The sequence below is a fragment of the Etheostoma spectabile genome, chromosome 3 (genome assembly GCF_008692095.1).
Source record: "Etheostoma spectabile isolate EspeVRDwgs_2016 chromosome 3, UIUC_Espe_1.0, whole genome shotgun sequence".
NCBI lineage: Eukaryota > Metazoa > Chordata > Actinopteri > Perciformes > Percidae > Etheostoma > Etheostoma spectabile.
The window spans coordinates 11285234-11309811 of record NC_045735.1 but is presented as its reverse complement, the minus strand read 5'-3'; the positions used below and the strand labels follow the sequence as shown (position 1 = coordinate 11309811).

Sequence of the window (24578 nt, the reverse complement as noted above, 5' to 3'; positions counted from 1 at the left end):
GCACACACACACACACACACACACACTTGTATGCTAAGCACATGGCATATGCTTCATAATGTGATCTTCTGCCCCCTGGAGGTCTAAATGCCCCTTCACTCCTTTACCCATAATTCCCTGCTCTCTATCTAATAATATCATGGGTTTTTGATTAATCTATTTTCCCAGTAGGCTGATTGAATTGATGATGATAATTCAGTCTGTGTGATCAAAAATCAGCAGAGTGCATTTCCATTTAGGTTAAAAGGGGATGTACTAGATTTATGCTTTTCGTTGTTTTACAAGAAAGGCTGTTATTTTTTCAGCTTAATATTCATTAAGTTACCCAAATGAAAACATGGAAACTGCTTGTGTGACCTGAAGCAGCTACCTTCTTAAATGAAATACCAAAAACATAATTATTTCACCAAAGCATGTCTTTGAACACTATCACAAAAAGTGCAAAAACTGAACCAGACCAAATATTGCTGCATTATAATGGCATAATGCAACATTTTACAAATGTAAAAAAGAGCAATTAAAACTTGATAACAAAAACAAAACTGTGTAGGAAATGATGTAACTTTCACTAACTCATTTCATACAAATTCAATTTCTGGCAATATTAAAGGTAAGCAGAAGAATTCCTCACATTGAAGTGATTCAAAAATGGCAGATGGTGGAAGCATTGACCGACAGGTGCATTGGCTGGCTGTCAAAGTCAGTTTCTCAAAATTCTTTTTAAATCAACTCTTTCTGGAACAAAGTTGCTGATCTCTGCTTTCTTATCACGGTTCACTAGTGTCACATAGTGACAGTATCTGGTCCTGATTGGATAATTAGCGTTAACATTTGCCACATTTGCCCAGAGGAAATGTTGAATGCATTTGTTCTGAATTGAACACAGTAAGAAGTCATCATAGCCTACAGTCCATGGTCAAGATGCATATTAACGATGAAGTAGTCAAGCACACAGAAAGACATACTGAGGCTCCTTCACAACTGAAAACACACACACACACCCACACGTGCGCACACACACACACACACTCATGAATAATAAACTGGAGGGCATGTGAGGGCACGCTGTGAAGCTGAGGCTCATATTTGCTTGTATTTTTGTCTCTTCTTTCTCTTTCCATCTGTGCCATTTGTATAATTTTGAATGAATCAAATGCAAACGTTTGAAATAATTTAAACCATGCATGTGTGTGTGATGTGCATGCACGCCTGCACGTCTGTCTTTGTAAAGCACTAAATTGAATCAAAAGTTTTCTTCAAATATTGTTTACATTTTAAGTTAGTTTGAGGTTAGTACAAATAATACATTCCTGCTAAATGATCTACACAATCAAGCTTTTTCCATGACCTTATCTCTGATTTCTTTTGTGAATTAATGCAGAGTAAAACGCCTTTCAGACCACTATTAAGTATTCAAAAGGAAAAATAGCAATCTCTCTTCGGTGGAGTTGTCACAGAAACCTATGAAGGTGCACCATAAATAGACATTACTTTATTTTAAGGGGTCACAAGCTAAATAGTTTGAGTCAGGAAATGCTTCCTCAGACTTTGGCATGTCACGGCTCACCTCTCTCTACAGAGCCAGAAGGAAAATTAGTAATAATTTTATTTATTTTTTAGTAATAAGGGCACTGAGGACACCTCACCGATTTGCATCTTTGCCTCGGGGGTGTTCATATGTTAATAAAAGCATTTCATATTAATATTTTGTAGTTGAAGGTTTTTGTTTGGGTAAATTCATGGCTGGATTTAGTTGTTTTATAGTTAAAGTATTTACATTTCTGTGTGGAAGAAGTGCCCAGCACAGGTCTTGACCACCAATACACAGTGACCTGGAAAAGGAATCAGGCAGCCAGCTGTTTTTATTAGGTTACCATGGCAATGAACCCAAAAACTCAAACTTGCACACCAAAACACACAGGTCCATGTACACATATATGCCAAGGTCCCAAGGTAAAATGTTGACAGCACATGGCCATATGAGCTGTGGCTCATATGGCCTTTATCCCTGCCATCCCCCTCTCCCCTCAACCCGACTCCTTTCTCTCTCTCCATTGGTGGACACGGAGGGGTGATGGAAAAGTCACACTCCATGCTGTAATTTCCTCTGTACCAACACAAGTTTAAGCCATGTTATAATTACACTGACTGTAATATAGTCAAATATGTTTACAGAATATAGCCACAGAATCAGTGATGAGAGCGCCTGGGGAATGAACAGGCTGTTCAAACGACCAAAATACAGTTCATGGAAATGTTAAGCCAGCAGTCTCTCCAAATATAAAACACACATGGACACCTCATTTCTAATCAACACTTTGGAGCCTTATTTGGATATAAAGCTGATTCTGATTCTGATTCTGATTCTGATTCTGATTGTGCGATTGGTATTACATATGCAGAAATGAAAATAAATATCACTTTTACAGGTGTATTCCGCTCATTTTATCAATCTGGATTTTGTATTTATGATATTATTCATGTGGTGCTGATAGATGTTTAATAATGCTCATAGAGGACAGAAGTGAATGTGGGGGTTTGAAGCAGGGAGTGTCCATAAAAGTCATTTGTATTTAGAAAACTTTCATGGATAAATAAAGTTGAAAGGTTAATCACAAGCTACAACCAACAACAGAAATTTTATCTGAGAATTACATGGTTTAGTCTAGAACAAGAACAACAACAACACAGAGCAGCTACATGTTGCTTTCTAGTCTCAGGGCTGAGCAGTGACCTGCACGTCCCGAACACTCACTCAAACCACTCACCAACATGATGCTTTGTCACAGAGGGAATAACAACAAACACATAAGCATAGTGGGTCTCTACCAGTGCTAGAGAAACACATACATGAAGTAGATCATCTTCAAAACAAAAACTATTATAACAAGTTGCAGTTCATAAGCTATTTGGAAGAGGATTTAAACCATGTTTTTTTTGTTTGGTGTTGTACACATATACATTCTGATTCTACATGACCCAGGTGCAACTGCTTCTATTACTGATACATCACTTGCTTTGAAACACATGTCCAGTTAAAAATGCTTTGGTTGTGCAGCTAAAAGGACTGTGTAGCAAATGTGAACGTTGCTGTGAGTTCCTCCACACATAAGCATTGACCGGGTTGATCCACAATGTAAGTGTGGGTAAATTTCAATGATAAACTGTCCAAGGTTTTTGGTGAATACTGCAATGATTGTTTTTCACTTTTAAACACTATAATCAAACTAAGAAAATGCATTAAGTTAATGTTTTTGGCTTCATGTGGTTTGTTTGGTCATTTGTCATGCCACAGGATTTATTTGTGTGTGAATGTGTGCACTGCATCAAGGTTCAATACTAATGTGACTCATTACAAAATGAGTGCACTCATAGGAAAATCCCCTTTCTCTCTCCTTTTGTTTATTTCAATAACGAATTTGCCAAGAGTAATAGAGTAATGACTCAAATTGAAGATACTGTAGTCTATCAAGTACTCATACAACACACTAACATGTGGCCTTAGAGCGTGATCAGTCAATTGGGTTTCACATTGAGATCAATAGTCCCCATGATGCAGTGGCCATTGCATTGTATAACATAGATGACCTTATAACTGTTGGAAACAAAGATGCTCAGTGGGCTCAGTGGGTAAATGTTCTAGTTTTCTAGATAAACTTTTCAAAAGCTTTTTCCACACCTCAGATCTCCATTGTGTTTTATTCCAGTTACCAGTTTACAAACCTTTCTTTTTTTATCTCCAATGGAACAAGAATAATGTGAACGCAACTTCCCAGAAACAGACATGACATCATACAAATAAAGCATTTTTAAACAAAGATCCAACGATCCAGAATCCATCACACATGACATTGATTCGATATACTGACAGTCAATTCTGGAACCAAAGATGATAAAAGAGACTTCCCACTTTCATAGAATTGAACAGGGCTCAAATGGTGTATGCAGTTTTTTTAATACATCCATGATGAGGACGGAAAATGCTCATGATGGTTGAATTTCCTGCAACCGCGAGGGGGGTTAATTTATGAAAGGGTTGTTGTTGTTATGGGTTGTTTTAGAAGTTAGGAAGAAACCACCTATATTGTCGTTTGGTTTGGAGGACTTGTGATAAAGTAATAGGTATATCAGCAAGGTGGAGGAATCTAAAGTTAATACACACTAAATATTGTAAACAACTCTCTCAAGTTAGCAGTGGGCAGAGTCAACATCCTTCCCTTTTAGCAGTAATGCTGTTGCCATGGCAGCAAATTACCCTGTGGATGTGAGTCTTGGAATACTAAGGACTATTGCTTAAAGTCTCCAGGAAAGTCCTACAACTACACACACACACACATACAGGCAAGTGTGGTTACCTGTACAGCATGCCTGTCTGGCTCTTGACCGTATCGTGCAGCGACAACGAGTGGAAGTTGAGAAACTCCTCCAGGTGTTTGAGCTGCACCATACTGTTGGATTTGTTTGGTGTCCACAACATCAGAGGAGCATAGGGTCGCGGCCCCATCCCTTTGGACATCTGCCTGGCGAGCCTCAGCTGACCAGGGCCTTGGGCCTGGACCACACCCTGACCTCTGGACCCCTTTTGCTTCGGGTTGGGGATGTCCGGGCATGTTGTTTTGTACAAGTACATCTTCCGGCGTTCTTCTTCACTTTATCCTCTCTTTCAATCTCTCCCGTGTTCTGTGAGTCTGTCCCAAAAACATGTACGCTCAGAGTAATCCAGGTAGGCCGCCTCACCCACGCAGCGCTACATGGAGCAGAGGACTCTACTGTATGTGTGAGTGTGAGATTAACGCTCAAAGGAAAAAGAAAGTATTCCTCTGGATGAAGCTACATATCAAGTATTTTCCTCTTATACAAAAAAGAAGACATGCAGGAAAATCCAACTTGGAAAAACATTATTTGAAAATAGAAAAACAGTATTCAAGGGTCCAAATTTGAGTCCAAACTGTCTGCAGGCTGCACATCCACACAGGGAAACAGGCTTTTTCTTTACATGTGCTCCTCCATGGGCTATGTCACATATGTTCTCTGTACACATACACACATGCAGATATCCCGCTCTCTCTCCTTTGCTCTCTCTCTCACACAACACACACACTCATGCTGTCACCTTGCCCCCTGCTCAGCCAGTCTACATTATAAGCTCAGTTTGGTTTTGCTCACTATTAAATGGCATGGCAATCTGGGACATTATTTCCCGCCCTCCCTCTTTTTTTCTCTCTCTCTCTCTCTCTCCGTTCTTTACCCTTTTTCTCTCCAACTCCCTCTTATCCTCTCTCCCATTCTCACTTTGCCCATCATTCCTCCTTTGTCTCTCAGTGTTCCCTGTCGTAAGCCCTTCATTTACTCCTGATTTCATCTTGTCTCTCTTACAGCATTTACTTCTCGCTATTTCCCTTCCTTCCACCCATCTGTTGTCATCATAAGTGTGCATGTTTTACTCACTTTTCCATCCTCAACCTTCAATAACCCTTTAATATTTACTTTTTACAGTAATCAATTTTATCCTTTTTGCCTGTCATTACTTTACCCTGCCCTCCCTTTCTCCTCTGTCTCTTTTTAAAACAAACTGGAGTTTCACCCATGACAAACATCTAAAATAAACACACACACACTTTCACACGAAAGACGAGTTATGCACAATTGTTAACAGTCTGGGCAGTGTTTTTGTAATGAAATGAACCACAAAATGAAATGGGGAAGCCTCTTTCTTCTGGCCTGATTTTTCACACATACACACACACACACACACACCTCTGGCCTCTTTGTGGGAGTGACATCATGTCTGGTCCTTCAGAGGATTGTGGGAACCATGAGGAATGCCATTCTCCCATATCAGGAAATTTGAGTTTAGACACACACTGTCATTCTTACTACAAACACACACACACACACACACATATTCCCTTGGTATTCAACAAATCATTTTAGAAATTGCTACTTGGCCAAATCACCCAAACATGGATGGATCCATCATACACATGCACACACAAACAACGCAATGATGTAATGACACATGGAACTAGTTGTGAATGTGCTGTTGAAGCTCTTTATCGTAAAAGAGTTCCATCCTCTAAGTTTAACTTTTGTTTGTCAGGATCCAGCTACTTTCTTCTCTCCTGCAGGTATCACATGACTGCTTGGCTGCCTTTGTTTCTTAAACTTTGGGATCCAAACTTTACTGTGCAAAAACCTGGTTCTGGTTTTTGTTTTCATTTTTGTTAATCCTGGAATAATGTTTCATTCTTTAAGATGCATTTCTTTAAATTTAGTAATAACCATATGACAAAAGCAATTGTACAAATAAACGGCTTGCAACCGCAGAATGTTTAAAACACTCAAAATTTGTATTTTTTTCTAAACTGGAATAAAAAAATACTTTAATTGATCCTGCAAGGGGACATATTTACAGTAAGGGGTAAAATATTCCAGAGCTGACCGGCACCAGACCCCCATACTAAACCTAAGAAAATATGAATCTGTGGCAGAAAGTGATTGTATCAACGCAAAGACAACGGGGTACTAACACACAATACCGAATTAGCGACAGAGGCTGAGGCAGAGGGTCAGCTGTGTCCACTGTCCGGCAAGATGGGTGGAAAAACTGATCATGCCTGGCAGCAGGAATGTCAGCTGAGCTTATGCAATGCCAGAGTGTGTTTACAGCGTATTTATAGTCACATATCCATACACATGGAGCCTACATACTGGTATGCACACATGTTTAATGCATATAAAGTCAACTTTAATATTGGCGGAACAAAGAGTGCTGTTTTAGAAATGACAATTCACTATTTATTTTACAGTCGAGTTTCTCTCTCTATATATTTTTAATGTTTTTAATTTTGGCCTCTGGTGTTGCGAACAGTCACAATCTCTTCAGAGCTGCTCCGCGTGTAAGCAGGTGAGTCACTGAAGGATAGAGCAGGGAGAGGTCAGTTTATGGGGTCCAGTTGGTGCATCTGATTTTTATTTATGTCTGCATTTTACACTTTTCTCACTTCATCTCCCCTTACCTATTTTTCATTCTGAACTGTTTCCATCAATTTCATGCTCCCTGAGACTAATTAGTAATATTTTTCTCTTTTATTTTGCCCCCACCACCCCCACATGCACTCCTTCCAGTGAATGAATCCCTTTACAATAATTGCGTGTCTAATAATCATCCAGTGGTGCACAGCGTGATAGAAACAGAACATGTAGAGCAGCATACAGCATATACATCAATATTCATGTGTTGTTTACTTGAATGAGAAAGCTCTTTCTATGCCATCTGACTCTATGGCAGCAATAATTATGCCAGTGATCAGTCTCCAGCCCTCAGGGACACCAGTGCTTTGGCCTACATTCTCCACTAAATCCCATTGTTACTATCATTGAAAATCTAAACCAGCTTAAAGTTGAAGAGTGAAAGCAAAGTGAGGATGATAACGTTATATTACATTGACTACACAAAATACAGTGTATGGACAATACACCAAGTGCAGCATTGCATTATCAAAATTCCAGCTGTCCCGAGGCTCTTATCTTTATTGTTCTTTTATTCTTCTAAAAGTTTTTGAAAGATGAGCCGAGGAGATAAAACACTATTCCACTGCATTCGGTTGTTTGGCTACATCAGAAAGAGTGAGGATACTATTATCATGCTCTGTGCAAGGGTTGCTGTTGTGTGAATCAAACCACCAATCTTGGCAGCAGCTCCAAACCTCATTCATCAATGTCTACTGGGACATTTGTTTTTGTTTTCCATGCAGAACCATGTTGCAACACCTTTGTCTCTGGTGCAAGGGTGTAAGGAAATATCTATCCAATATCTAGAGAATGGCAGTGATACTGTTGGCTGTGGTTAACATTGCATCCAACCAAGTTTCCTTATTTGCTTTATGTTGATGGAAAACACAACAATTATAGCTCGTTGGCAACTTTCAGAATTGATTTGCAGCATTTAAGTGTATCTGCCTATCACAGTCTGCAACTGTGCTGCCACTTAATGATGATCCATTGTGTTACTTACTGGCAGTTCACATTTTGCTCTATTAACGTATTATTTTACTTAAAGTTGGGGTATGCAGTGTTCTGGCAAAAAAGGCAAAAAAAAAACAGAATTTGAAAATGTAGCCCTCCTTCTGCAGCTCTCTTCTGCAGTACTGTGATTCAAGTTCATGTTCATGAATAAAACATGTCAAAATCAGCGAAGCGTTTAAGAGATGGAGAGAAAATGTTGCTAATAGTTGCTGCTAACCATAGCCGTAAGCTTTAGCCGCAGCTACTAGCCTTTGGCTACAGGTAGAAGAAGGCTAAACTAACAGAGAGATGGAAATAAAATGTTGCTAATGGTTAAGCCTTCTGCCAACCATAGTCATGAGCTTTAGTTGCAGACAGGCTTGACTTTCTAAAGCCTGAAAACAAAGCCAGGACAAGGGTGCAGAGGACAAGTTATCTCTTAGTCCAGTTTATTTACAATTTGCTCAAGCACAAGATTAGGACAAGGTTATGTGTGCACACGATATCATACAGACAACAATGACAAACACCATCTAAAGAAAAATTTACAAGGAGATTGGTATTTTGCTAGTTACAGAAAATCTAAAATAGTTGCCTTAATCTAGCAAGGCCAAATTCATTTAGAAATTGTCAACAGGTGCATAAAGACAATAATGAGGAGAAATAGTTAATAGTTTGTTCATATAAAAAAATACATTAGCAGTAGATTTGTAGGAGGAAACAAAATGCATATTTGAGGGGGAGAAAATGCTATTTTTAGCTCAGTTATAAAAGCCTGGGATTTCTGTGATAATATTCTGCCCCAGTTTTAATGCAAAATCACTGGAGAGCTAAAAATTGTAGCAATTGTTCTGATTCAAATGAGAGAGTGGATATCCAGCCATCGCATGCTGTTTGGCATCCACGACGGGGACTCAGAGAGGAGAGCTGGCAGACAGTGTGTGTGTGTGTGTGTGTGTGTGTGTGTGTGTGTGTGTGTGTGGTGTTGAGTGGCACAAGTTGGCTATGGAGACTTTTGGAGGCTTTCATTTCATGCTCACGTCTTTTCTGGTCAGAGTCAATCGTTCAGTCGTTCTATCAAGCAGAAGACTGAATCCCTGTGATAATAACGTAGTCCCAATGATCAGACACTAACGATCCGTATTGATTCTCCAGAGGGAATGAATTATGAAATGTGTTTTCTGTCCGTATGTACGTGCATATGTGTAAAGGCCGTGCTAAACTTATAGTGATTCACACAGTGGAGTCCTTTTTATTGGTCCTTCCACTGAGCTCATCACTGTAGAAACATACCAACAGCATTAAACACTCCACATGCACCTGTCAATCTGTCAGTTGAGCCACAAAAGGCTGTCATCATAATCTTTATGGGCCTGTAAATAAGGAGCACTGTGCAGCAATTAACATGTTGCCAAGCCAACTCTAAAATAACATTAGAAGCCACATCTGAAATCTCATCCTGACGTAGTATTTGACTTGTTTTGATTTAAAATGCATTAACTCTTTGTAGGTGATTGAGAGGTGGGGAATATATATACAGATATATATATCTGTATATATATACATATGTATACATATATATATACAGTATATATATATATATATATATATATATATATATATACACAGTATATATATAAAAACAGGAATTAGCCCACTGAGTAAGCTATTGTGGCAAAATGTGTAAGCATTTTCTTATGGGGCAACCAGACAGTTGATTAGCTTGCTAGGTGGTTGGCCAGCTAGCAAACTGATTCCTATAAATCCATGTAGTAAGGATGGTTTAGCAAAGTTAAGATAAATACTTAAGTTAGGCTATGGCAAACCATGTGTGAAAAGTTAGGAAAAGACTGCAATCATTAAAATTAAATTAAAATGTCAACATTGTTTGTATAAGAGAGGATATATTTTGCAACTTCTACATCAGCACTGAATATTGATACTCCACTGTACTTCAATGCTAGTAAGTCCTACAGGTTGGGTTCTACTATTGAGATTATAAAACAACTATGACTATACACATATCAGTAGCAGCTGAGCTAGTTTGTAAGTGGCTAATGAGTTACCATTTAAAAACAAAAATCACAGAGTACATAGAAGCTGCCAGAAATTGAACATGAAGCAAAGCTGAGTGAAAACCCATGTGACAGAATAAAGTTCCTGACAAAAATATCATGCTGCCTCTGTCAGTTCCCAGCTGATCTGTGCATACAGTGTGATTCTGTAACCGTTAGCCAGTTCATGTTCTCTGAGTAGTGTACAAACAAATTGGGATTATAGATTACATTTTCTGCTTTGTTGCTCTACATACAAAATAAATGGATCCATAAATATTTGGGAGACCTCAACACTGCGCCCTTGGCTCTTAATCATCCTGAGTCTCTTGTCTAAGCTGTGCTTTGTTTTTACTAAATTAGACCGTGAACAGAGCCCAAACCAGCAGGGAGGCTGGAGAATAAAGACAGAGGGAAAAAGAGAGGAGAGGAGATAAAAAGAAAGGAGAAAGGCTGGACTACAGACCCATGAATGTGACGCTTTAGGCTTGAATGATTGGAATGGGCCACAGATGGATTAGTAACAAAAAGGAGAGTAGAGCGACGAGAGGGAAGACATAGTGAGGAAAGGGGGGGGTAACCCAATACTGAAAATATCTATGTGTGAGAAAAAGGAGAAGAGACAGAGAATGGGAAGAGATGGGAAACAACCACCACTTGCTGCAATTATATTCTAACTTCCAAAAGTGGAAACTTGTGCACATCCCAGCCTGGAAACCAACACCATTGGGGCTTTCTGTCTGTCAGTCACACAGACAAGAATCAAAACACTCCCTCCAGCCTCCATGTGTTTTGTCACCATGGTGTTAGAGGATGTCAACGCAGTCTAATTCGGCAAGACAGATGCTGGCTATTAGCACTACGGCCAGATCAGGTGACACAACTCTAAGCCAAAGGTCTTTATAATCATATTGACTCCTGTGACACACAATGCTCACAAATGAAATGATAAGACAGCAGGGGGACCATGTGTCTACAGATATTGTAGCACTGATGGTCCAGCCCAAAAATACAGTGTCCATGCGCACACCATGTGTATGTTGCACATGCATGCACACCCCTTTGCTAAGCATAGTGTTAATAAAGGTAAGTTAAGGTACTTTATTGTCATACACATGGCGAAATTCATTCCCCCACACCTGCACCTTTCAAGGGTGCAAGTGTGTAGAGAAGCAAAAACCCTTCTGTGTATGTGCATGCATGTTCTGTGTATGTGCATGCATGTGTGTGTGTGTCTCAATGGAGTCAAGTGATTTTGTGCATCTACAAGCAGCTCTGTACAAAACATTAGGCCTTCCATCAGTTTGCACTGTGCTAAGTGTAGCTGTATAAGCACTACTTAATCTCTCTCTCTCACACACAAACAACCACACATGGTCACACACTCCCAGGGCTTAACTGACCTGTAGGGCATGCCAGTCTTATGTGAGACTGTGTCCTCTCTGCCCAGTCCAAACATTTTCAGGTACCAGTTGGTCTCCATCTCTCTAATCAGCGCCACCTTGTGTCTTTGCTGGGCCCCCTGCTTCCCGGATGAGGAACCACGCTTCCCGGCATCCTGGGAGTTGCTGCGGTGGGCTTTGGTCCCGCTGAGAGAGGCCACCGAGTGTTTTCGGTGCATGTGGTGAGGCTGATGTCCACCACCAATCCCCCCTCCGCTGCTCCGGGCAGCTAGCATGGCCCCAGAGGGTGCCCCCTCCCCTCAAGGGCAGAGTTCCGGAAGCAAGATGCAGAGGATGAGCTGCAGGTTTCAAAGTGTTTGCAAGTACTTCTTTTTGACTGAGAACTCCAGTTTCAGAGAGTGATGCAGGACTAAGGAATGTTTTTTTGATCTGACTGATATACCCTTGTCTCTCTACTTTTTGGCCATCCTTTACACTTCTCAAACTCTCTGTTCTGTTTATTCTGTGTCTGTCATGTACCTCTCTATCATTCCGTCTGTCTGTGCAGTGTGCTCTCTGGTCTCTTATAGCCTTATCTAGCCTGAAACAGGATCCTGGTGGTTTCCTTGTCTCGTCACCGCCGCCTGGCCTGGCCTAAAAGGAGGGAGCCAAACATGCCAGGGTGTCGACAATGTCTACACTCCATCTCTCACACAGACACACAGACACACAGACACACACAGACTCACACACACACACACACACTGCATACATCAAAGGTGTACACAGATATGTCCAAGTGTTAAAACAACATATAAGAAATTATTTGAATACATACACAAACTGCATTCATGTGAGCTCAGACAAACAATGTAAAGTGTAGGTAGTTAAGAGAAAATAAATTCTGCTTTTCAATGTTGAATTAGTCAATAAACACAGTGGAAATACTTTGAAGCAGAGCTATTACTGTAACAATTATCAACTAACTCCAAAAGTACACTGGCACACTGTTTCTTTTTCTTCTGGGTTGGTTTTAGTGACAACTCTATATTTACACTCCTCCCGGACCATTTCAGAGTCTTGGAGTGTTAACACCATTCCTCATGTCATAAGACTCCAGGCAGAGAAACACAAATGTACACCTCTGCCATGCATAATAATGTGGAAATGTGGAAACACATTTGGCATCAAAATATGTGGGCACAGACATACATATATGTATATAAATATATATATATAAAATATTTGCAGTATTTTGGGCATCCACCTTTGCCAAAACAACAAAGTTGATATCTGACTATAACATTTTTAATTTAGGAGCAAAGCATGCTAGCATAAAAACATTGCACAGCACTGCCAACTAGCTTGAATGTGCGTGTAAATTGACATATAAATGTTTTCTGTGAGGTCTTGTTTTTTCATTTTTGTGTGTTTGTTCTGCTGAAAGTTCAGATTTCAAATAAACACACACACCAAAGAGCCTTTATGGATTCCATCTTCACAACTTTTCAATCAGACTTTGAATTTTTCCTCTAGTTTTTCTGACCACAGATGCATACAGCCACGCATAAACAGCAAAACAGCACTGTGCAAAGAGGGGGAATGTATATATACTGAAGTTGAATGGAAGGACACGCACACATTCAATCATTGTTTGTGTGGTGGACAGGAATTGCATGCTGATAAGATGCAAATTCATGTCAGGTACTAAAGGAAAGCAGGAGGCCACCTGACTCAACAAAAGTTTAGTCAAATACAGAGGGAAGATCAAAGTGTCATGAGGGGAGAAGGGTGGTGGGTAATGAAGGACGGAGAGAGGCTTTGAGTGAAGTGGAGTTCATTTATTACGAAAGCTTGCTAAATGAAAGCGCTGATTTACTTGTCCAAATCAAAGGATAAGGGCAAGCTTTGTTGTTGCAACAGGGAGCACTGCATTTTAAGTCTGAAATTAAAATGTTTTAGCTGTATGAATTTAATGTGAGAAGATCACGTCAATTTAAGTCATAAAGGTTTGTTTACACATTTGTAATGTTTACCTGCAAAGATAAGAGAAATATCAGAGGTACAATTTGTTGATGCTCGAAATTCACTCACTAAATTTGTTGCATAAGAACATCCATGTAAAGTCTTGAATTCTATTTAGCTTCTGATGTGAAATCGCTATCTCCTGCTGTCCAGCTGACTCTCTTCAAAGGCGAGAATCTTGTAAAGTGTGTCTTAAATATGCACTTAATGACTATTTACATGATATTGTGCTAAAAGACTGAGGCTAAAGCGGCACGTCTCGGGCAAAAGCGTCATCACCAGCAGATGATAAATAAAGAACACAGAAATAAAGGAGCATTGATCTTCTTGACCTAGTCAGTCTCAGTATTATAAGTCTGATAAGGAAAACATAACCCTGTTTAGATGCTTATAGCTTAAATACTTCTTTGTATTTAAGAAGCATAACACCATGCGTCTAACATTTTTTTTATCATGACATGGCTTTCAGAAAGAGAACTAACCAATGGCTTTAGCTAACATAACTCTATCTAACAAGATGGCTGGGGTTGCTGGAGTGTAACTTACCCAAATCTAATAAACAGGACAGAGCTGCCAGCATTAGCAGCCATGATTGGCTTCCACACAGTGGGAAAATGCCATAAAGTCTATGCGCACTCATCCATTAAATGGCTCCTTGTGCTCAACCTGTACGCTCCAATGTCTAAGCAGATACCCAGAGGTTAGTGTCCTCAAAGGTCAAGTGAATAGATCAGCGATGGAGTGTCAGCCCTGAATTATTTAGCTAGGTAATGAGACCTTGATAGCTTAGTGAACGTGTCTGAGGGGCCTGGGGGGAAAGGTTGGGGTCAGTGCTGACTGTACAGTGCAAAGGGATAAAGGACAGACCTGTCTGTGTCTGTAGTCGACAACTAATTTGTATTAGACATTTGCTAGAGTTCTGCTGTTTGCTGCAGGGTTGTGCAGTGTCTTTTAAGACCATGTCACAGAAAGCTACCACTTGGGCGATACTATAAAATAAATACCTTGAAATATTAGAAATATATAAGCCAACCTGATGGAGATTTTTGCCATACCATTGAAAGATAAGGATGGATAACATATGGTACGTTTAACATTGCACACATAGGCCTGCACACAGCACTCCTGGATGACCTGTTGTCCATCAAGGTTACTGCTTGGGGAATGTTCATCATGCAAAGTGAACCCAATCTGACTTCTCTGTAATGTCCTCGTCACTAAGAGAGAAATCCTAGCATGGACAAAACCCGTCATTCAAGTTCTTTATCTTGAACCCCTACTGAGACGCAAACTGATACACAGATACACAGGCACGCACATACAAAGGCATGTGGTACACCCAACTCTTGCTCTAATATGTTAGATGCTGCTGTTTGATTGGTCTAACTATCAATGGTAGTACAGTTGCACTGTGCAGTTCTACATTTATACAATAACAATATACACAGTTGTGGTGGGTTTAACTTCCGTGGTATTGGATTGCTTTATGCGTAATTTTAAGTAGATGTTGCATGAGTTTATATGGACACGGTTCTGTCTTCTTTTAGGTTTGTTTTAAGACAATCAGCTTTAAAGTATACAGCATCCATTTAGTTATTTAGTGATGAAACTTGTTTTTAGTAGTTTAGCAAGTACGACTGCACACAGGTTAACAGGTGTGAATGTGTGAGTTTTGACACATCCTCTTAACACCACGAGGCAAAAGCCTGAATGCCTCAGATCATATCTCTATATGTTCTACATATCAGCAATATACAGACACAAACTCAAATAAAGCTTAGCGTAAGTTCAAACAGCAAGACTGTCTTATGTCACTCACTCATTCCCATTCAACTCCCTCTGCTCCTGCTACCCATTTCTGACTGATTAGGGGCATGCACTCTTTACGTTAAACCAACCCGATTTAGCCATAATCTCTACCAGACTATCTCATTCTTGGTGTCAATATTTAAATGTTCTTCTTTGCTGTCAGCTCTCATTTCAGTGTGAATTGTTACAACCCTTCTCCCATTTGGACTGAATTTCAGTTAAACTTCCCTGAATAAATAAAGGTGAACAAAAACTATGCCAAGGAGTATGACGTTGTTCTGCAGGCTTAAGACAACATGTTATTTTTCCTCTAGTTTGTCACTGATCTTATTACTGATCAAACATGTCAAAGACTCACTGCAGCAGCATCAGTTTGCCTCTCCCTCAGTGGGTGTATACTGCTGTATGTTGTACTTAGTCATTTTATTTTCATCTGGAAATTAAGCATTAACACTTTTGCAAACACATGCATACAACAAACACAACCATGCACAAGCAAACACATACACTAAGCATGGACACCTCCAAGTAACGCCACTGGCTCTATAAATCTTTTTGAGTGACTACCACTGCACCCACCCACATGCGTAAACACAGTTAACTTCTGCATTTGGAAAATGAGCAAATGACTTTAGCTCGTTGGCTCATTTGGACTGTGTCCCACACACTTAGTCCTTTATCAATCACATGGAGACTTAAAAAGAGAAATGAAGGACGTGAAGTCTTTCAGGCGTATGATGTGGATGAGAACTTGAAATGAATCACAAAAGTAATCTAAACAACGCAGGCTAATTTAGAATGCAGTGCTCCTTAAACAGGGTAGGAGGGAAATCCCAATAGGTGCTGATGAGTAAGATATGTGTGTGATGCTTTCCAAAATTTTAAAATAGATTCAGTTACATTTTCCACGTGCGTCACTATGTTGCACTTGGATCTGCAATATGAAACAAAGAAAAACAGATGAAAGGTAAACTGTTGACTTTATAAAGCAATAAAATGTTAACTGAAAACAACTGTAAGGTAACATTAGTGCATGCATGAACACACACAAACACACACACACACACACACAATGATGCACATACGCACATTTGATCTTGATTTACCACTACTGTTCCTTTCCACACTCGTCAGTGGACAATAAATTATAAACACATTCCTTCACCGCTCTGTTATCAGCTTTAGCTAGACTTCACAGCTTCACACTGGAAAGCCACGTGCACACATAAAGCAAGAACAACACATACACACACATGTATTCTGGCATTTTTAATCTCCAACTGTAAAGTATTTCAGAAATTCAAAGGTTTATAGAACATAACATTTTCTTTCAACTTCTCATCACTTTCTACGATCTGGGGGAAAAAAGCAGAAGGCATAAGAAGAAAGTCTTAATATAAAAAGCCTCTCCCACATGAAAAATGCTGTTCAGAAAAACAATAAATAAAAAAATATTGTGAAGATATATGATATACAGTATATATATATATATATATATATATATATATATATATATATATATTATATAATATATATATATATATATATATATATATATATACATATACACTACCGGTCAAAAGTTTAGGGTCACTTACAAATTTCCATACCCTCCATTATAGACAGAATACCAGCTGATCTGAGTGGGGGGCTGATCTGTAATGCAATATCTACATTGCCAATTATCAGCAACTATCATCCAATGTTTCAAAGGCCCATTCTGTTTACTAATCTGATATCATTTTTTTAAAAACTGACAAAACATTGGAGATCCTTTTGCAATTATGTAAGCACATAATGTAATCTGAAAACTGCTACTTGGTTAAAAAAAACTATGCAACTGATCTGAGCTGGTATACCATCTATAATGGAGTGCAATGGAAATTTCTAAGTGACCCCAAACATTGACCAGTATGTATATATACTGTTAGATAGATATATATATATATATATATATATATATATATATATATATATATATATATGCTGTACTGTTTATCACAATCCAGCTCACTTTGAACTTTGACCCAGGGTCAGGGGTTGTGGTGCCAACAGTCAGTAGAGCAACCAAGAGGTTCATTATTTCCACAGTTCCCTCTGCTGGATCACTTTGGCCATGCTCCTTACACACAGTACATTTATGTTTCTTCTTCTGGGTTGTCCTCCCAGGCCACTGTACCTTAACATGTCCGTTTCAACCAGAAGAACCTCAACAAATTTTTACCATAACAAGGAGCTAAAAGTAAGTCTAAACAAGATAATTTTAGTGTTAATCTTGCTTAATAACTGTGAGAAGACATTAACTCAATTTTGGAGTTGACAGTTATGGAGTGCAAAGCAATTTATTGTATTTTTACTAGATTTTCCTCAATAATAATGAATAGTACTGCCCCAAAATGAGCATGAACAAATATGTTGCTTTAACAAGAAAAACACGTATCATAGTGACTGAAAATAACATTTATTATATTATTATGAAATGTATTTTGCTAACAGTTATTATGACAGTATTACAGCATTATGGTATTTGGAAAAGTTTACAGTGTAAACTTTGTTTTATTTTAATAGGAACAGCATAAGCTAAATATGTGTATGTTTACAAATTGTCAAATGTGTTTGAAATGGATTTGCAACTAGTAGTACAGCAGTATAATTTCTGAGATAAAACCTTGACTTTTTTTTTAATTTTAATTTTAATTCTGCTACCACAACGATGATTTGACATTAAGAGTAAAAGCAATTTTTTGGAAACTTTTTTTAAGTAATCAGTGAGGTAGTAGTCTTCTTCCCGCATGGATATTCCTTTTTGAAATCAACCCTCTCTAACACATGTGAAGATACTTGACTAGGGCATGTTAATAGAATATTTTGACCAAACATGATGATTGTAAAATATATGACTAGGAACCCTAATCAGCTGGACTAGTTGACCAATGAAGCAGTGGCTCATCTGCCATCTACATTATTTCAGTATTGTGGCTCAGTTTAGTACTGCTCCACTAATCATCAATAGCTGTGGATGCTATCGTAGCATTGACCTCAGTAGCAGCGGTAGCGAGTGAGGCCGAGGTCCCGGTCGAGGTCCCATCACGTGGTTTAGCGCGGGGCCTCATCATCTCCTCTGTGTTGCGTTCAGGTTTGACCAAAAGAACGTAACACTTGGGCAGGAAGATGCAGGTCAGCAGGCCAAAGCTGGAAGCCAGGATGGCAAAGATCTGGACAGCAACCATGAACTTGCCACGTGTGCTTAGGTATGCCGGGACAAAGGAGATCCACACGATGAAGAAGACGAGCATGCCAAACGTGACACTCTTTCCTTCACTGGAAGACACATTGATAGACAGAAGAAATTTTCTTTACACTAAAAGGATTTAATAAGAGAAATATGGATACCCCAAATCTCAATGGTCGGATATAAAAAGGTGGAAATGTCACTTTTCAAATATTGATACAAGTGTGTTTGTGCCAGATGTCTAATTCTACACAATTTTGCACACATTGCCCTACAATACACTTTTTTTGTTACTGTTTATTTCCACTGTGTCCATTTACCTCATTGGCTGCCATGATATTAACTGATATGCTCAATGTTACTCTGTTTATTTACCGTCAAACCTTGTTTCCGTGTGTTTCCTACCTGAAGTGGTCCTCCAGTTTACGGGCTATGAAGGCAAAGATGAAGGCCAGCAGAGCCAGCAGAATATCATAGGCAAAGATACAACAGATGAAGACCACAGACCCTTGATCACACTCTAGAATGATCTTTATATTCTGGGCAGAGGTGTTCTCGACAGGGAATGGAGGGAGGATGACGAGCCACACTGTGCAGGCTACAGCCTGGGTAGAAGAAGTTCAGATATATCACAGGATCAGGTCAGAGTAAGATGTAAAGTAAGATGATTGACATCTTTTCTATTTTACAATGCATTTACCTGTATTATTGTAGCCACAGCAGCTATCGCCCTCTGGTGGGCACAGGTTAGACTGTCAACTTCAGGGTTAGTACAGGCATTGGCGTCATTGTTGTTTAATGTGTTGGTTACAGTGACATCCGGATTGCCGCTCTTTGCAGCTTTGGCTGCTGCTTTGGCAGTGGCACGCGCTTTCTTCAGAGCCCTAGCCCTCATCATCAACACTGCAGCCTTACCTGAATTATAGAGTAGTTAGTAGACAGTAACAGGCTTACTGTACATTACAGTGGCCCACTACCCAAGTATGCAGTGTACATTTACTTACATGCATACAAAGACATACACACAACATTACAGTAAAAAAAAAGAAAAGACAAAGTACCAACCCATTATGGAAGAAAGGCAGAGAGCAAAGCCCAGGGCCAGGGCCACTTGACTGGTCATGCAGCTCCAGTGCTGAGGCTCTCCGAGGAAGACGATGGAGCAGAGGAAGGTCACCACCAGTGAGAAGAGTAGCGAGAAACTCAACAGAGGATCATTGGCTTTCACCAAAGGGGTGCCAATGTTTGCAACAAACACCACCTAGAAAAAGAAAAACAGCGAAAGCCACCATTTAAGGTTTTAGTTCCCTACTTTCTGCAACAAGGAATCTGTTGGCTTCACTAGGAGGTGTGTTTTCCCTGTAAGTCTCACCCCGACAGCGATGGTCACTAGTGCTCCAAAGGCTGAGATGATGATGAGAGTGATCCCCAGAGGCTCTCCAAAGGCCAGGAATTCAATGATTTTTGGTACACAGGTATCATGAGCGTCATTGGACCAGTCTTGGTAACTGCACAGGATACACGCACGAGCATCTAACAGAGAGGGAGGAACGGAAGGAAGGAAGGAAGGAAGGAAGGAAGGAAGGAAGGAAGGAAGGAAGGAAGGAAGGAAATAAGGGTCATGTTTATTGCTGATTTGAAATTGAGGCCCAGTACAGTCAGTTGTCCTCTAAAACACAAGATATTCCTGATCTAGCATCTCTCACAATGAGTAAAATAATAATAATAATAATATAATAATAATCATAATAATAATAGCAGATTTTTGTGGCATTGCATTTGTTGAATAGAATTCTGATGCTTAGTTTTGTGATTATTCTATTTTTGCTTGTTTTATAATTGTTCCAAATAGGACCACACGTATGCATTTTTGACAGATACCAGTATGGCACAGCTAAATTAAATTTAAGAAAAGTTAAGTTGAGTAGTTTCAAGCTATTAAGAAATTAAATAAAACAGCTCATCTTGAATATTGTCTTGTTGTGCGTTTGATTAAAATAAAAAGTACTCAATTTATTCACTGAAGTTTATATTTTAGTAGAAGTTGTGACTTTTCAGGAAGATACCTTCATGTCTATAACAGTTTGAAAGTCGTATACTGACTTGTTGAGTTGCTGATCTCTCCATCAGCACATGGGATACAGTCAAAGCAACAGACTGGCTCTCCCTGCCGGATTCCCTTCCTGGTGCCCGGCTGGCAGTTCTCACTGCACACTGACCGAGGGGGCTGCAACAAACACACACACAAACGCACACGCGCACACACACACACACATACACACACACACACACACAGATTTACAGAGACACACATGCATGTGACACCAATCATAATCTAGAAGAGTTCATGGCCATCTTGATCAATTTGCTGCTGACCTCCAACATGTCATTGTTCCACAGAATGGAGTCATTCATTATGGTCATCTTGTTCTCTGGGGCTGCGGAGCCATTGTAACGTCCCACAGTAACGTAGGATATCTCCCCATTACTATTGAACTGCCAGTTGATGATGTCATAGACGCCTTCTACATCCCCCTCATCAAAGTAGATCTCTTCGCCCGTGTGCGGTACTTTGAAGCGCACGTTCTTCATGTAGTACATCAGCTACGAGAGAGAAAGATGGTGAAACGCATGCAAATAAAAACAGTTGTAGTCTCTCACACACAAACACAGGCTTACCTGCCATGGCTCAAAGTTGGTGATGTTGGCACAGTCGTTCCCGTTGAATGGCCCCTTTCCCTTTTCACAGTGCTCCAGGTTGTGCAAGGCATGGGCCACAGCATACACAGCTTTGTACACACTGTGGGGAGACATCTTCATCATCATATTCATCATCATCATCATCAATTTGCACCATCATCCACATTTCCATCAGCATGACTTTAATATCAAAGGATTAGTTCACCCAAATCATGAAAAGACAAAACTAATTTTCACTTAAAGCTGTTCTAAGCAATGTTGAGTGATGGCGCTTCTGCACACTAACCCCCCAACCCCCACCCCCAAATCATTCTTGTCAGTTATTGGCTTTTCATCAATTTATGCAGCACAAATGTGTTTTACATTCACCTCCATTATATTAGAGTGACAGCAGGAATTTCAAGAGGCTGGAATCTCAAAATTCTTGCACTTTTCTGGCTACTTTCTGTAATTTGGGTAAACTGACTCTTTAATGGTGGTATGTTCTTAGCCGTGTACGTAAAAGGTTTTGTTGTGGCAAATTCTAGTACTATGATGGTAAGAAGAATTTAGTTGTATTACTAGAATCAGTAAATACTATACTACTACATAGTAACAATATAACCCTAGAGAACTGACCTGTAGGTGATGCGTAACTGAGAAACATCAGAGTAGGTGTTATTGAGTTGTGCCAGAGACTCTTTGCCTGTACACAGCCCATCAGGGACCCCCGTTACTGCCCTGGACAGCGTGCTGTTTTCCTCCATGGCCCTCTGTTTCGCCTGCTTCACTGCTTTGCTATAGTCTAATGTGCAGTTAAACAACTATAAGACAAAAAATAAGGTCACAAACTTGTTTACAGTCAATTGCCACTGCAACTGTTAGTCCAAGCCAAGATGTGTTATTACTAGCTGCATTTTTGTCACAAGCAGATTTTACATGTGGTTAATAGATTGGTGGAGATCAATTTGGATAATTTATCACCCCAAAGCTACTCTGGCCAATTAGTCAGCTATACCCACCGTTTCCCAGAATTCCTCTGTGAGCGGGTCAGCATAGGGGTCTATTTCCAGTAGACGGCGCTGAAGACCCGGGATGTCAGCCCTTTTTACTCCAAAGCCCAGGGTACCGCCCAGCAAGGAGCTCACCTGGGTAAAAACATGCACACTGTCAACTTCAGTTCAAAATGTTTACAAATGTACACTTTTTGTTCAGACTGGTTAGAGCTACTGGAGCATCTGCTTCATTTCTGTTTAGTCAACCAATCAATGAGACTTCTCCCTTTACTGGACTGAGTACTCACCCCAGGCTGGTTGATGAGAGCGGAGGTGACCCAGGCCTCGCTGGCGATCCAGGTGCGGTTGGTCACATTGTGCCGGAGCAGCTCGAGGATAAGTGGACTGAGGTCTACGTCTGATGAGAAGACCACGATGATCTTGGCTGTGGCCTCAATTACAGTTTTAACAATACGCTGGATGACCCCAGGGGAATTGACCTGAAGTTTAAAAATATTTTTCAAATGGAATAAATTGTGATACATCTTTAGAAGAGACAGGCATGCCAGAGTGTGATCAATAGTGGGATAATGAAACATTGACAGAAAAAATGTTACCTTGGGCAGGGTCTCAGAGAAGGAGATGCAAACACCAGCTTCCTCCACCTGCTCCTTAAAGTCTTTGATGCCATACTTGCCATAATCATCATCGGCCGCTATTGTGCCCACCCAAGTCCAGCCGAAGTGAAGCACCAGCTGGGCAATAGCTGTAGACTGGTGCTTGTCATTGGGAATGGTCCTGAGGAAGGTGGGGAACTGGAACTTACTTTCCAGGGCGGAGCAAGAGGAACAATAGCTGACCTAAAGATGAAAGAGGAGACCCACATTACTTTTGTTGTAATGAACTTGTTCAGTTGTTCGTTTCTCCCTGTCTTCATCTAGCTCAGTACTGGCCTACCTGTGGGAAGTGATAAAGTCCAAGTATCCTAGCCGTGGCAATGGACAGGTCGGAGCCCCCAGCACCCACCAAAGCAGCCAGAGGGGCCCCAGTCCCGCAGCGATAGTTGGGTACAGCCTCATCTTGGCCCGTCAGGTAGGTGAGGGTGCCCTCCACGGCCTTGGAGATGGTGAAGCAGGAGTCATAGATGACATAACCCAGGTTGGTGTCAGGCAGCAGGTTGTCCTTCTGGTTAATTTCATTTATGGCAAACAGCATGGTCTGGGTCCAGCGGAAGGTACGGAAGTTAAACCTGGAGGATGATGGGAAGCGATGAGATTAAAGTAGATATACTGTAGTACAAAAGCTTTTGTAGAAAGAAAGAAAAACTCTGTACATACAGTTTGTGCAAAATTAAAATACTTGATGACTGGAAGATATATGTACACAGACTATTTTAATCACTTGATGTTGTGACCTAAATTAGCCACAAGAGGACAGTTTGCAGACTTGCTGATCATTGTTGCGTAATACACTGTAAAGGCCTGCCCCCATAAAAATATGGGCTACTGTGGCTAATTGGCCCCAGAGGTGCTGCACTGCTCTGTCTTGATTTGTATAGAAAAATCATGCGTGAAGAGTTTTCAAAAGTACTCTGTATGGCTGAAACACATACTCGAGTCAAATTATTTCTCATTTAAGGGCTAAAATATTAAACAATCTCACTTAAATAGGCCTATGAGATTATCTAAGATTAGTGCAATACATTCTTACAGCAACTTTAAGTAAAAGCCAACACAGTCACAATGAGGAAAAAAGACATACGAGCAGCTCTACTCACCCCTCACACCCCGAGGACACAGGCACCTTTGAAGTGTTGCCATCACTGGAAGCAATGCGCTTGTGAATGGGAAACATCCCCCCAATAACAACCGTCTTCTTCTCTACATCCTTGTAGCTGTTGAGGTTAAACTTGGCCTTCAGCTTACATGTGGACTCTGCTGAAACAGAGCTGTAAAAGTGGATGAAGCCGCATAATCCAAGCAAAAAGCGAGAGATTTCCATGCTATGCAGATGCAGAAGGGAGTCGGGAGAGCTCTCGCTGTGGCAGACAGCAAAGGAAACAGCAGAGTGTGACAGGTGTCTTGTCTTCTCTCAAGGGAGATGTGCAGCACGGGGCAACCTGAGAACAAAACTGAAAAGGAGGACACTGAATGAAGGCATATTAATCATCATTGAACAATAAACCTTTGTTAATTTTAGTAAGTTTTTGTAAATTCCAAAGCATTATGATCTCACTAATTGTGTGTAAAATGTTTGGTTCAAAAAGTGTTACATTGCTTTTGTGTACCTTCAAGAGCACAAACTGGACCACCAAACATGTACACACTTACACGCGCATGTCCACGCACGCACACACACACACACACACACACACATCATTTTGTTCTCTTTTTCT

General features: G+C 40.2%; 2 protein-coding genes across 3 annotated transcripts in view; both read right to left on the bottom strand.

Moving 5' to 3' along the window:
* Positions 1–11975, bottom strand: part of kcnab1a (potassium voltage-gated channel subfamily A regulatory beta subunit 1a) — a 113169-nt gene extending 101194 nt beyond the window's left edge. The window contains exon 1 of one of the 2 annotated variants that reach the window (XM_032508468.1): positions 11465–11975. In XM_032508468.1, the coding sequence (XP_032364359.1) occupies positions 11465–11739 (275 nt within the window). In that variant the 5' untranslated portion in view covers positions 11740–11975. Of the gene's footprint in view, positions 1–4355; positions 5119–11464 lie in introns of those variants that run through there. The other variant, XM_032508474.1, reaches the window with a different exon arrangement.
* A 5858-nt stretch (positions 11976–17833) lies between these two features.
* vmn2r1 (vomeronasal 2, receptor 1) lies at positions 17834–24184 on the bottom strand. The gene is made up of 14 exons (XM_032509639.1): positions 23961–24184; positions 23141–23432; positions 22801–23043; positions 22492–22683; positions 22211–22336; positions 21828–22012; positions 21189–21309; positions 20886–21113; positions 20613–20736; positions 19882–20042; positions 19575–19770; positions 19210–19424; positions 18915–19114; positions 17834–18598 (listed from the first exon to the last, which is right to left on the bottom strand). Exons 1-14 carry the CDS (start codon positions 24182–24184, stop codon positions 18277–18279), a joined length of 2829 nt encoding a protein of 942 aa, XP_032365530.1. The 3' UTR covers positions 17834–18276.
* Positions 24185–24578: the final 394 nt, after the last annotated feature.